The sequence below is a fragment of the Carassius auratus genome, chromosome 25 (genome assembly GCF_003368295.1).
Source record: "Carassius auratus strain Wakin chromosome 25, ASM336829v1, whole genome shotgun sequence".
NCBI lineage: Eukaryota > Metazoa > Chordata > Actinopteri > Cypriniformes > Cyprinidae > Carassius > Carassius auratus.
This window is the reverse complement of record NC_039267.1, coordinates 22,964,195-22,979,810: the sequence shown is the minus strand read 5'-3', so window position 1 is coordinate 22,979,810 and position 15,616 is coordinate 22,964,195. Positions and strand designations below refer to the sequence as shown.

Genomic DNA, 15,616 nt, shown 5'->3' with positions numbered 1-15,616 from the left:
TAAATTGACATCTATAATCCATAATGAGTCTTAATATATTCTGCGCTCAAGCAAATGCATTAAGTTTGTCACAAAGCACAGGCATAAGTAGTCTAATTGTGAAAAAGGAGAAATTTTAATTATTTATTAATAAACAAATGTTTTCTTGTTGGCTGCAAGATGAAATTCACACTGCTGGCTCTCTCCACATGGATGTGCCTTTAAAGAGAAATGCAACCTTCACAGATTACATAATGCTTTCCTTTTGAATTAATTCATAATACAATCGGTATCCCCACGAATCTGAGTTTATTGCGTCGAGATCTGTCTTCAGCTGTGGCTAACCTATCTGTCAATATTTGTATGTCCTCTTTAGTAGCGCCCATCGGTCTAGCATTTATATTAGCTTGCTCGTCCTCTAGCTGACTCACTCGATCTTCCACTTCTGTTATCCGCCGTTTCCTCTAATATCTTGCTCAGCATCCCGTGAATCTGAGCCATGTCAGGCTGGTCAGGCTCCGTGTCAGTGCTAGCTGAGGCCTCTTTGCTAGCTGTCATATATATGGGGGGGGGGGGGGGGTTCACGGACTGTTAAATACGTGCATAGGGGGGGCCCCAAGGAAAAAGGTTGGGAACCACTGATTTAGAGGGTACAGGATCTAATAAACATGTTGTTGTTTTAGATGCAGTGACAAGTGTATTTAGCTCTTCCTGTCCTATAGTTGCTTTTATCCAAAGTGACTTACAGTGCATTCAGGCTATCAATTTTGACCTAGCATGTGTTCCCGAGGAATCGAACCCCCAATGCTTGACAACGCAGTGCTCTACCACTTGAGCTACAGAAATACTATTATTAGACATATGTATTAGAGACTGTAGAATCTACATTTGTTATTGTATTACTGATGTTATCTATTTTATCAGTGAAGAAATGCATAAAGTCATTCATATTAAACATTGATGGAATATTTTAATCAGTTGGCCTCTGGTTATTTGTTAATCTAGTCACTGTGCTAAATTAAAACCTTGGATTGTTTTGGTTATTTTAAATGAGTTTGTGTATATGTATATGACATAAGGGCCTGTCTATAGCTGGACATACTGTTTTTCCATGCAATTCTAAAAACTTCCAAGTTAGTTTTTCTCCATTTGCGCTCAAGGCTATGAGTTTCTTTCTTAAAAAAGTGGGTATTACTGTTATACCATGGCACAGTACATTTTTCTCTAACCTTTTTTAATTTGATGGGGGCAACAGCTTCTAATGTATTAGAGAAAATAGTGCCCATGTTGCCAGTCATTTCGTCTAGTTCATGTGTACTTTTGGGTACACATAGCAGTTGAGATAAATCAGGCAGGTTATTTGTGAATCTATCTTTGGTGGCTGGAACAATAGTTCTGCCCAGACGGTAACTATATAAGCCATATAGTTAATATCAGTGATACGCAGCATGCACGATACAAGGAAATGGTCAGTAACATCATCACTTTGAGGTATGATATCTACAGTAGGTAGACAACCAGAATGAGTAATACCGACGCCGCAGGACCGCTGGGTTAACTGCAAGTCAGTCGCATGTTAAAATCATTTGTGAAACTACCGCCAGGTGGCGCAAAGGGACTGATTGCGAACCTAATGTAATTGTAAAATGTTGTAAACGGAGATGAAAGGATGCAGTAAAACAACAATAACATTATAATATAACATTATAACATCCTTAAATGGCATTAAAAAATAGGATAGTCATATCCTACAGTCTACTACAAAAATTTAAAGTAAGACCTTTACACAAAGGCTCTTTTGCATGCTATTGTTATATATATACACAAAATTCATGGTTCAGTTCGGTTCGATACACTGGTGTCACGGTTTGGTACAGTTCATTACGTTTTAGATACAGAAAAAAGAAATATTTGGCAGATAACTCCTTGATTTTTTAAAAATGTTTTATTTATTAAAACTAACAAAGTATGATTTTTTTTTTACATTGAACAATGATGGAGCTATTCTTTTTCTGGTCTGTTAAACACATTAGCCATTTTGCAACGAGCGTTCAGTGCGTACTGAGTGAGTGAGCGCCTGACTGAGTAGCTTAACAAAACATATTGCTGTTTTTTTTACTTCAGGGGTGTCAGGGGCGTTGCCTGTTGTCAACGAACGAAATTCATATGCGTATAGTTACATCCCTAATATATAAATACAGTACAGACCAAAAGTTTGGACACACCTTCTCATTCAAAGAGTTTTCTTTATTTTCATGACTATGAAAATTGTAGATTCACACTGAAGGCATCAAAACTATGAATTAACACATGTGGAATTATGTACATAACAAAAAAAGTGTGAAACAACTGAAAATATGTCATATTGTAGGTTCTTTAAAGTCGCCACCTTTAGCTTTGATTACTACTTTGCACACTCTTGGCATTCTCTTGATATATATATATATATATAAAATGTTAAATGTTTTCATTTTGGTGCTTTCTTGGTAAAAAAAAAATCTTCAGGTTTCAAATCCAAAGCCTAATTTACCTAATGAATAAGAGTTTCGCTTCAAATGGGCAACATCACAAATATGTAAACATCTGGATTTGTCCCAAGTGAGAGAGAAAAGCCCAACTTTACCTTATTTATCGCTTTTAATTACCTTAACAATTATTTTTTTGTTGTTGTTTATAAGCCTATATTATTATATATTGCAATTATATGTATCAATTAGAATTATATATTTTTAATTCTTGTTCTGTAAAAAAAAAAAAATTATAATAATTTAGCCAATGCGACTTACAATTGCTATATATCTCTCAGAGGTCACACGCCTCTGGAGCAACTAGGGGTTAAGTGTCTTGCTCAAGGACACATTGGTGTCTCACAGTGGATTCGAACCCAGGTCTCTCACACCCAAGGCATGCGTCTTATCCACTGCTCCAACCCCACTCTGTCTGGTTGTATTCTATGTCTAAAGTTTAATGTCATTACGTTATGTTTCGTGTCTTGCATTTTGGCTCCATCTGCTCTGTTCCCGTGATTTGTTTCTGTTTTGTTTTTGTCATGTTGGCCTTTTTGTTCCTGTTTATAATTAATAAATAATTTCACTGCATTTGGACCCAAACCCTGTGTCTTCCTCTGCGCGTCCTACCGCGCGGTGACAGTTTCAACCCAGTAACTTGACAACACACCGTTCCTCGCAGCCAAAAAACAGCCTGAGTTCAGTTCAGCTGGAGGGGGTTGGGGTTTGGAATTGTTCTGTATAGCTTGTGGGGATCGAAAAAAGTTGTTTCACATGGATAGTGTCTTATGAGGGTTTCCAACTTGCAGAGCAGGTTTTAGGACAACTTTAAAGAAAAAGGTCTGATCCACTTCAAATGTTATACTACTATATTGCGCTACTGTATAGCGCAATATAGTTAAAAATTTTTTTAGGCATCTCCATTACAGACTGTTCTGAAAGAAGTATTTATGCAAACGTGTATAAAATGCTTTAAAAACTTTAACAGAGATGTCTAGAGGGTATTTAATAGGTCTGCCCCATGTAAGATTTTTCTAGTTAGTAATCATTCATTTGTCATTATTTGTTGCATTATTCAACTAATCGCAGGTTTATATTAAATTGACATCTATAATCCATAATGAGTCTTAATATATTCTGCGCTCAAGCAAATGCATTAAGTTTGTCACAAAGCACAGGCATAAGTAGTCTAATTGTGAAAAAGGAGAAATTTTAATTATTTATTAATAAACAAATGTTTTCTTGTTGGCTGCAAGATGAAATTCACACTGCTGGCTCTCTCCACATGGATGTGCCTTTAAAGAGAAATGCAACCTTCACAGATTACATAATGCTTTCCTTTTGAATTAATTCATAATACAATCGGTATCCCCACGAATCTGAGTTTATTGCGTCGAGATCTGTCTTCAGCTGTGGCTAACCTATCTGTCAATATTTGTATGTCCTCTTTAGTAGCGCCCATCGGTCTAGCATTTATATTAGCTTGCTCGTCCTCTAGCTGACTCACTCGATCTTCCACTTCTGTTATCCGCCGTTTCCTCTAATATCTTGCTCAGCATCCCGTGAATCTGAGCCATGTCAGGCTGGTCAGGCTCCGTGTCAGTGCTAGCTGAGGCCTCTTTGCTAGCTGTCATATATATGGGGGGGGGGGGGGGTTCACGGACTGTTAAATACGTGCATAGGGGGGGCCCCAAGGAAAAAGGTTGGGAACCACTGATTTAGAGGGTACAGGATCTAATAAACATGTTGTTGTTTTAGATGCAGTGACAAGTGTATTTAGCTCTTCCTGTCCTATAGTTGCTTTTATCCAAAGTGACTTACAGTGCATTCAGGCTATCAATTTTGACCTAGCATGTGTTCCCGAGGAATCGAACCCCCAATGCTTGACAACGCAGTGCTCTACCACTTGAGCTACAGAAATACTATTATTAGACATATGTATTAGAGACTGTAGAATCTACATTTGTTATTGTATTACTGATGTTATCTATTTTATCAGTGAAGAAATGCATAAAGTCATTCATATTAAACATTGATGGAATATTTTAATCAGTTGGCCTCTGGTTATTTGTTAATCTAGTCACTGTGCTAAATTAAAACCTTGGATTGTTTTGGTTATTTTAAATGAGTTTGTGTATATGTATATGACATAAGGGCCTGTCTATAGCTGGACATACTGTTTTTCCATGCAATTCTAAAAACTTCCAAGTTAGTTTTTCTCCATTTGCGCTCAAGGCTATGAGTTTCTTTCTTAAAAAAGTGGGTATTACTGTTATACCATGGCACAGTACATTTTTCTCTAACCTTTTTTAATTTGATGGGGGCAACAGCTTCTAATGTATTAGAGAAAATAGTGCCCATGTTGCCAGTCATTTCGTCTAGTTCATGTGTACTTTTGGGTACACATAGCAGTTGAGATAAATCAGGCAGGTTATTTGTGAATCTATCTTTGGTGGCTGGAACAATAGTTCTGCCCAGACGGTAACTATATAAGCCATATAGTTAATATCAGTGATACGCAGCATGCACGATACAAGGAAATGGTCAGTAACATCATCACTTTGAGGTATGATATCTACAGTAGGTAGACAACCAGAATGAGTAATACCGACGCCGCAGGACCGCTGGGTTAACTGCAAGTCAGTCGCATGTTAAAATCATTTGTGAAACTACCGCCAGGTGGCGCAAAGGGACTGATTGCGAACCTAATGTAATTGTAAAATGTTGTAAACGGAGATGAAAGGATGCAGTAAAACAACAATAACATTATAATATAACATTATAACATCCTTAAATGGCATTAAAAAATAGGATAGTCATATCCTACAGTCTACTACAAAAATTTAAAGTAAGACCTTTACACAAAGGCTCTTTTGCATGCTATTGTTATATATATACACAAAATTCATGGTTCAGTTCGGTTCGATACACTGGTGTCACGGTTTGGTACAGTTCATTACGTTTTAGATACAGAAAAAAGAAATATTTGGCAGATAACTCCTTGATTTTTTAAAAATGTTTTATTTATTAAAACTAACAAAGTATGATTTTTTTTTTACATTGAACAATGATGGAGCTATTCTTTTTCTGGTCTGTTAAACACATTAGCCATTTTGCAACGAGCGTTCAGTGCGTACTGAGTGAGTGAGCGCCTGACTGAGTAGCTTAACAAAACATATTGCTGTTTTTTTTACTTCAGGGGTGTCAGGGGCGTTGCCTGTTGTCAACGAACGAAATTCATATGCGTATAGTTACATCCCTAATATATAAATACAGTACAGACCAAAAGTTTGGACACACCTTCTCATTCAAAGAGTTTTCTTTATTTTCATGACTATGAAAATTGTAGATTCACACTGAAGGCATCAAAACTATGAATTAACACATGTGGAATTATGTACATAACAAAAAAAGTGTGAAACAACTGAAAATATGTCATATTGTAGGTTCTTTAAAGTCGCCACCTTTAGCTTTGATTACTGCTTTGCACACTCTTGGCATTCTCTTGATATATATATATATATATATAAAATGTTAAATGTTTTCATTTTGGTGCTTTCTTGGTAAAAAAAAAATCTTCAGGTTTCAAATCCAAAGCCTAATTTACCTAATGAATAAGAGTTTCGCTTCAAATGGGCAACATCACAAATATGTAAACATCTGGATTTGTCCCAAGTGAGAGAGAAAAGCCCAACTTTACCTTATTTATCGCTTTTAATTACCTTAACAATTATTTTTTTGTTGTTGTTTATAAGCCTATATTATTATATATTGCAATTATATGTATCAATTAGAATTATATATTTTTAATTCTTGTTCTGTAAAAAAAAAAAAATTATAATAATTTAGCCAATGCGACTTACAATTGCTATATATCTCTCAGAGGTCACACGCCTCTGGAGCAACTAGGGGTTAAGTGTCTTGCTCAAGGACACATTGGTGTCTCACAGTGGATTCGAACCCAGGTCTCTCTCACCCAAGGCATGCGTCTTATCCACTGCTCCAACCCCACTCTGTCTGGTTGTATTCTATGTCTAAAGTTTAATGTCATTACGTTATGTTTCGTGTCTTGCATTTTGGCTCCATCTGCTCTGTTCCCGTGATTTGTTTCTGTTTTGTTTTTGTCATGTTGGCCTTTTTGTTCCTGTTTATAATTAATAAATAATTTCACTGCATTTGGACCCAGACCCTGTGTCTTCCTCTGCGCGTCCTACCGCGCGGTGACAGTTTCAACCCAGTAACTTGACAACACACCGTTCCTCGCAGCCAAAAAACAGCCTGAGTTCAGTTCAGCTGGAGGGGGTTGGGGTTTGGAATTGTTCTGTATAGCTTGTGGGGATCGAAAAAAGTTGTTTCACATGGATAGTGTCTTATGAGGGTTTCCAACTTGCAGAGCAGGTTTTAGGACAACTTTAAAGAAAAAGGTCTGATCCACTTCAAATGTTATACTACTATATTGCGCTACTGTATAGCGCAATATAGTTAAAAAATTTTTTAGGCATCTCCATTACAGACTGTTCTGAAAGAAGTATTTATGCAAACGTGTATAAAATGCTTTAAAAACTTTAACAGAGATGTCTAGAGGGTATTTAATAGGTCTGCCCCATGTAAGATTTTTCTAGTTAGTAATCATTCATTTGTCATTATTTGTTGCATTATTCAACTAATCGCAGGTTTATATTAAATTGACATCTATAATCCATAATGAGTCTTAATATATTCTGCGCTCAAGCAAATGCATTAAGTTTGTCACAAAGCACAGGCATAAGTACTCTAATTGTGAAAAAGGAGAAATTTTAATTATTTATTAATAAACAAATGTTTTCTTGTTGGCTGCAAGATGAAATTCACACTGCTGGCTCTCTCCACATGGATGTGCCTTTAAAGAGAAATGCAACCTTCACAGATTACATAATGCTTTCCTTTTGAATTAATTCATTAAAAAGACATTTCAAGCTTTCTGTAGATATGTTTCTCATGTATGTGAGACTCCCCAATTTTCTGTTATTTTTATTATCAGGAAAAAATGAATAATAATTCACATTTTGCAAATACATTACAAAGTAAATAGTTTTTTTTTTCTTTTTTTTCACATGCAGTTGTCCAAAATAAAATTATTAAAAGATCATTAAAAGGTTTTTAATGAAGATAAAATATGTAGACAAATAAGAATAAATGCTGTGCATTCGGCATCATGCACACCTAGCAAATCTTGTATAATATTTTACAGAATATTATACATACCTACATTTAAATGCGGCTGCAATTTATAAATTTTTTATTATTATTATAATTGTTTTTTTTACTTAAATTATATGAAAGCAAGTAAAGAAGACTTCCTTTAAAATCTCCGATGATTAGCGCTTTATCAACGGTAACCAAAAGGTCTGAGAGGAAATCTGCAAATTATTTGAGGAATTCTGTATATGGCCATGGTGGTCTATACACAGTAGCCAGAGCAAGAGACATCATAGATTTCTTTTGCATTTGTTTAGACACACTTAGGGTGCTTTCACACTAGTAGTTTTGGTGCGTACCCAGGTTCGATTGATGTCAGAGCTCGGTTCATTTGGATGATGTGAACGCTGTCTTCCGTACTCGGATGCACACCCGCGAACTGTACCCGAGTCCGCTTAAAAACGGTGGTCTGGGGTACACTTCATGTGAACTCTGGTACGGTTCGCTGCTTATGTGAATGCAATCTTACCAAATCGCGGAAGTGAACCGCTCTTGCCGCTCTCCTCATGACGCTGCAGAAAGATTCGTGAGCGTTCAGACACTCTGACATAGATCTGGAGTCGTTATTCTTCCTAATTATACACAGTTTGTCCAGATCAAGTATAAGTATGTTGTTTTCAACATGCTTTAGATTTTGTATAATAATAATCTGTGGCCACCTGTGATCTTTGCATGTCTTTAAAAGTCTATTTAAATGAGGGGGAAAAAGGCAATTTTATTATCAAACAAAAAGATAAAAATCCCAAAAGATAATCTTTGACAATATCCTCTTGAAAGCCCCGATGCATGTATTTTATGCAATTTGACCTATCAAGAAAACAAATCTTTTATTTTCTTGTTGTCTTGTAAATGTAATATAACATCTATATTTATATATGGCTATGTGTGTTTAGACATGTGCACATACTGTAATGCATAATGTATTATTGTTGCGTGATGTGTAAATGTATTTGTGTAGAATGCATATCCTCTCCATGTCTGCATGATGGCACCTGCATCGTAGACTCCTCTCACTCCTTCCACTGTGCCTGCCTTGCTGGATATACTGGAAAGAGATGTGAACATGGTGAGAACAGTCTTTTTAAGAGATAAATTAACAACTTATTTATATCCATACACAGACATGACTAGAGGTTAAGTCTAGACTCAAACTGCAGCTAACGTATTGTTCCTGCTGCTGATGTTATTTTGTTTAAAATGTGTTAACACTTGTTTTTACTACTAACCTTACAATCAGGGATGTAGTGGAGGCTAAACCCACGTAAACGCCATTTAAGCACCTCCCAAATTTTCAGAAATAGCATTTACCCACCTCAACAGTGCGTTTATCCACCTCTAAATTGAGTTTATCCACCTCTAAATAGCCTACAGTTCCTATGACATTTTAAATTAAGCTTATGTGGTTTTAGTTTCATGTTGTTCATTATTATTATGCGCTGCAACTTGTCAGTGTTGACCAATTGCTTGCGGTGTTGCCAGTAGTAGTGGGAAGTTTCGGATCATTTTACTGACTCGGATCTTTGAGTCTCGTTCAGCACAATGAACTAATCTTTTCTCTTCCCGTCTCTATGGGACTCTCTATACAAGACTCTGACCTCACCTGTCGATTCAGAACCCATATGTAATGCGCATGTGCGGTCAACACAAAATGAACGAATCACTCTCTGAGACAACTCGATAGTCCTGAGTCATATTAAAGATTCATACAATATCCACGATCCGCCAGGGCTATAGTCCAATGGTGCGCACATTTGAAGAGATAATAATTGTATGACATGTTTGTAAAATATTTCGTAATACATAATAAAATTTCTATTAATTTTACACTGATTTATGCGATCTGCAGAGTTAAAACAGCTAACAGAGCTAGCGATTACTCTCCTCTTATTGATTCGCGTCAGCTATGACATCAGTGCAATATCATTAGTTTGTAAAGCTGTCAATCATCTCACGTGAACCATGTGACCAAAAGGATGTCCTTCAGCAATGAAGCTGTCTGTGTCATTGCAGTCTGTGTCATTGATAAAATATATGAAAGACAAAAGTAAAAAAATATTTGATTCCAGCTTGTGGACCCACTTTATATTAAGTGGCCTTAACTACTATGTACTTACATTTTAATTAATAATTTAGTACAATGTACTTATTGTGTACATACATGTTTTTACATTGTACTTATATTATAAAAAAAACTATATGTAATTACATCTGTATTTAATTTTTGTAATTACATTTATAATTACACTGTTGACCCATACTTTACACCTTAACCCACAATTAAACTTACCCATACCTCCAACCCTCTCCCTAACCTTACCCCTATCCCACCTCAATAGCAGCAAAAGTGTTTTACAATACAATATGAACACAATAAGTACATTGTACTTATTTTTTATGTAAGTACATAGTAGTTAAGGCAACCGAATATAAAGTGGGACCCAGCTTGTTAAAATGTGAATATGTTCTAGTGTCTTCTCTCCTCTGTGACAGTCAACTGAATATCTTTGAGTTGTGGACAAAACGAGACATTTGAGGACCATTCCTGGGCTTTTGGGGAAACACTGATCCACATTTTTCTGACATATTATAGACCAAACAACTAACCGATTAATTGAGAAAATATTCAACAGATTAATTGACTATGAAAATAATCCCAAATCCCTAATCATTACGTACAAGTGCATTGCATTGGAACCCCTGGATATAAGCCTCCCTCTCTATTCCTCTTTACAAAAAAAATGTTCTCTCTGTTTTGTCATTTAGTAAACTTTATAGATTTCAACCTTATTATTCCTTCTTGAGTCTCTTTAACAATAACTTTTGTTCTTTTTGTACCACTACACCTCTGCTTACAAGACAAATTCATGCCATATATTTTATAAGGCTGCACTTTTTATTCTGCCCCTGATATATGTTCCATCTACATAAACCTAACAGTAAACTAACAGGATTCAGAAAAGGGTTAAAACAGGAGGATGGTTTTTACTTATATGCTCTTTTCTGATACTTTTCATTTGCCTTTCATGACTCACTTGATTTTTAACAAAACACTGTTGAGATCAACAGATCTGCTGTGGTTTTAACTGGAGCTATGCTTGTTGGTAAAATAGAGCAAAAATATTATAGAGTAAATATTATGTCTAAAGTGTAATTCTCTTAATATAAACTTCTTGTAATCAACTACTTGTATAAAATTATTGTTACATTGCAATCGTGTTGAAATTCATGAAAACATCACTCTTGACCGTTTGGTGTTGCTTTTGTGTTGCTCTTGTTTTTTTTAATTTCTCTACAAGTTTCTTTCTCACACACAAGCCTCAATTTTGTGCAACCTTGTTAATTTTCAGTCACTGTTTTTACACCTAATGTAATAAAACCAGAATCATTGCACACTAATGTTTTTGGTGGCTAAAGTCTCTGCTTTCCTGGTTATTTTTTATTATTCACATTTTAATCAAGCAACTTGTACCAGACAAGTGGAAGAGAGAACAAGCGTTAATGCCGAGCCCTGTCTATGTATTTATGATTTACCAGTGCTTGAGTGCAGAAGTCCTTTGGTTCCAGCCTATGGGAATATAGAGCATCTGGATGTAAGGGTTGGAGGACGTGCTGTGTTCCAGTGTGACCCTGGATACACATTAAAGGGTTTCAGGATGGCCACCTGTTTATTGGATGGGTCATGGAGTACACCAAGTCCACAGTGTGGTAAGCAACTAAAAACTCATTATAAGATATGGGTCTCCAACAAGACAAAAAAACAACTTTTTAAAATTAATTTGATCATGGTTGAACCTTGACTGTTCCTTTTCATCAGTGCCTGACCAAAACTGCGTCATTCCACCAAAGCCAGAGCATGGTGATCACTTCCTTGTTTATGGACCAAATGATGTACTTATTGCTATACAGTATTTCTGCTATAAGCTATACAAACTGAATGGAATCCCTCAGAGAACCTGTCTGGGCAATAACACTTGGAGTGGGGCAGCACCAACCTGTGTCAAAGGTACTGAGTACTGAGCAATACAGTGACTTAGTAGCTCTTGGTCCTGAGCATTGGGCACTTCTGTGGATAGCTAGATTGTCTCTATGGTCACTGCTTATAACATCAAGCATCTCAAATCTTCAGTGTATTTTACCTAACATCATTATTGTCAGTCTGTTTGCATATACAGTATGATAGGCCTGTGGTTATTTTGTTTTTCCATTTGTACTTCAGTTTTTCAGTGGTAGAGAAGTGCTTTAATTAAACCTTTACATTTCTCCTATTTACAGAGCTGGACAAAATTCCTGCAGCAGATAATGAACAAAGCAAAGACAAACACAAACCTATCGGACAAGACGAAGTGGGCCATGCCAAGAACAAAACTTCACAAGAAAAAGAAAATGAGTCAAAAACAGTCAAAGATATAAAACCACAAAAACCTACCGCTGGAAAGGATAATGTGGGACAAGATGGAAAGTTTGGTGAAGACATGGGCATAGATTTCACTAGCAATTTTGTAAAAGAAAAACCTAAAGCTGAAAGCAAAGATGCTGATAGCAGCATTAACACAATCAGAAAGAAGGAAACTGGAGAGGATAAGAACACTCTTAAACCCTTTGACAAAGACACACATTTAGATATAGGAAAGAAAGTTGGAAGTCCAACAAAAGATTTGAGCACGGAATATATAGATATTGTCTTGATAGACAATAAGATGACCGATAATCAGACAACAAAGGCTGACAAAATCAAGGATGGTGGAATGGAAAAAGGACAAAAAAGAACTGATGGACCTCAATACACAATAGTTAGCCTGACTGAAGATGAGAGAGACAATATTCTTTATGAAATAGATACCATATACAAAGGAAATAACACTCAATTTGTCAATAGGAATGAAATAGAAAATTTGGGGACACTGCTTGAAGAAACTGAACAACTCCCAACAGCTACTATTGGAAATAATAGCACAACAGTCATACCAACAGTGAGCAAGCCAACTGACAAAATGACATTGATGGCTAAACCTATGGACATGGTCAAAGTGGATTCAGTGAATGAAAAGACATCCGAACATGATTTACAACAAGAGACAAAAAAAAAATTTCAACAAAACACAGACATGGAAGGTGAATCTGGGCAGATTATTGGTAATCGCAAGTGTTTCTACTATGCTTTATAAACACCACAGAATTATGAAACTAAATGTTTTATAGTGATTTAATACGGTTAAATTGTTTTTGCAAGAATTATGTCCAGTTCTGTTAATGGTTTCCATATGTATATTATTCAGCTGACTTGAGTGGGAATTATATGCTAAAACAGATTCCCTGCCATATTTGATTTATGATACTTCATACTGAACATACAGAACAGTAGGTTACAATGGGGCTAAAGTCACACTTTAAGAAAGAAATGTGCATATGTATATATGTATGTACATACGTGTGTGTGTGTGTGTGTATACATACCTGTATATACATACATTTACGTTAAGTCATTTAGCAGACACTTTTATCCAAAGCGACTTACAGATGAAGACAGTGGAAGCAATCAAAAACAACAAAAGAGCAATGATATATAAGTGCTATAGCAAGTCTCAGTTAGCTTAAACGTAGTACACGTAGCAAGGGCTTTTAAATAATACAATAAATAAAAAGAAAACAGAATAGAAAAAAATAGAGCAAGCTAGTGTTAGAGGTCTTTTTCATATAATTGTTTTGTTTATATAATTGTATAATAAATGAAAAGAAAATAGAATCCAAAAAATTTACAAAGGTACAGTATTGTTCAAAATAATAGCAGTACAATGTGACTAACCAGAATAATCAAGGTTTTTCGTATATTTTTTTATTGCTACGTGGCAAACAAGTTACCAGTAGGTTCAGTAGATTCTCAGAAAACAAATGAGACCCAGCATTCATGATATGCACGCTCTTAAGGCTGTGCAATTGGGCAGTTAGTTGAATTAGTTGAAAGGGGTGTGTTCAAAAAAATAGCAGTGTGGCATTCAATCACTGAGGTCATCAATTTTGTGAAGAAACAGGTGTGAATCAGGTGGCCCCTATTTAAGGATGAAGCCAACACTTGTTGAACATGCATTTGAAAGCTGAGGAAAATGGGTCGTTCAAGACATTGTTCAGAAGAACAGCGTACTTTGATTAAAAAGTTGATTAGAGAGGGGAAAACCTATAAAGAGGTGCAAAAAATGATAGGCTGTTCAGCTAAAATGATCTCCAATGCCTTAAAATGGAGAGCAAAACCAGAGAGACGTGGAAGAAAACGGAAGACAACCATCAAAATGGATAGAAGAATAACCAGAATGGCAAAGGCTCAGCCAATGATCACCTCCAGGATGATCAAAGACAGTCTGGAGTTACCTGTAAGTACTGTGACAGTTAGAAGACGTCTGTGTGAAGCTAATCTATTTTCAAGAATCCCCCGCAAAGTCCCTCTGTTAAAAAAAAGGCATGTGCAGAAGAGGTTACAATTTGCCAAAGAACACATCAACTGGCCTAAAGAGAAATGGAGGAACATTTGTGGACTGATGAGAGTAAAATTGTTCTTTTTGGGTCCAAGGGCCACAGGCAGTTTGTGAGACGACCCCCAAACTCTGAATTCAAGCCACAGTACACAGTGAAGACAGTGAAGCATGGAGGTGCAAGCATCATGATATGGGCATGTTTCTCCTACTATGGTGTTGGGCCTATTTATCGCATACCAGGGATCATGGATCAGTTTGCATATGTTAAAATACTTGAAGAGGTCATGTTGCCCTATGCTGAAGAGGACATGCCCTTGAAATGGTTGTTTCAACAAGACAATGACCCAAAACACACTAGTAAACGGGCAAAGTCTTGGTTCCAAACCAACAAAATTAATGTTATGGAGTGGCCAGCCCAATCTCCAGACCTTAATCCAATTGAGAACTTGTGGGGTGATATCAAAAATGCTGTTTCTGAAGCAAAACCAAGAAATGTGAATGAATTGTGGAATGTTGTTAAAGAATCATGGAGTGGAATAACAGCTGAGAGGTGCCACAAGTTGGTTGACTCCATGCCACACAGATGTCAAGCAGTTTTAAAAAACTGTGGTCATACAACTAAATATTAGTTTAGTGATTCACAGGATTGCTAAATCCCAGAAAAAAAAAATGTTTGTACAAAATAGTTTTGAGTTTGTACAGTCAAAGGTAGACACTGCTATTTTTTTGAACACACCCCTTTCAACTAATTGCCCAATTGCACAGCCTTAAGAGCGTGCATATCATGAATGCTGGGTCTTGTTTGTTTTCTGACAATCTACTGAACCTACTGGTAACTTGTTTGCCATGTAGCAATAAAAAATATACTAAAAACCTTGATTATTCTGGTTAGTCACATTGTACTGCTATTATTTTGAACAATACTGTAGGTTGAATTTTTATTCAAGGAGTTGTGCAGCATGTTCTGAAAGAAATGTCCTGATCTTCTTGAAGTTGAATAAAGAAAATCAGCAGAACCGGACAGTTTTAGCTATGTAGTCTGACAAAGTCAGCTGATCATCAATCATAACTCCAAGGCTTCTAGCTGTTTTTGAAGGAGTTATGGTTGATGTGCCTAACTTTATGGTGAAATTGTGATGGAACGATGGGTTTGCTGGAATCACAGGCAGTTCTGTCTTGGCAAGGTTGAGTTGAAGGTGATGGTCCATCATCCAGGAAGAAATGTCTGTTAGACAAGCTGAGATGTGAGTAACTACCGTCGGATCCATGTTTCTGAATGACAGAACCTAATGATGACATGTAGACAGAGAAGAGAACTGGTCCAAGAACTGAGCCCTGAGGCACCCCAGTAGTTAGATGTTGTGACTTGGACACCTCACCTATCTGATAGGTAAGACTCAAACCATTGAAGTGTTGTTCCTGAGA

The 15,616-nt window shown here is 36.3% G+C and overlaps 1 protein-coding gene across 4 annotated transcripts in view; it reads left to right on the top strand.

Moving 5' to 3' along the window:
* Positions 1–15,616, top strand: part of pamr1b (peptidase domain containing associated with muscle regeneration 1b) — a 121,010-nt gene that overhangs the window by 92,700 nt on the left and 12,694 nt on the right. For 2 of the 4 annotated variants that reach the window (XM_026203178.1, XM_026203181.1), the window contains exons 6-9: positions 8,683–8,790; positions 11,259–11,429; positions 11,539–11,727; positions 11,997–12,857. In XM_026203178.1, coding sequence (XP_026058963.1) covers positions 8,683–8,790; positions 11,259–11,429; positions 11,539–11,727; positions 11,997–12,857 — 1,329 coding nt within the window. The remainder of the gene's footprint in view (positions 1–8,682; positions 8,791–11,258; positions 11,430–11,538; positions 11,728–11,996; positions 12,858–15,616) is intronic. The other 2 variants (XM_026203179.1, XM_026203180.1) reach the window with 2 other exon arrangements.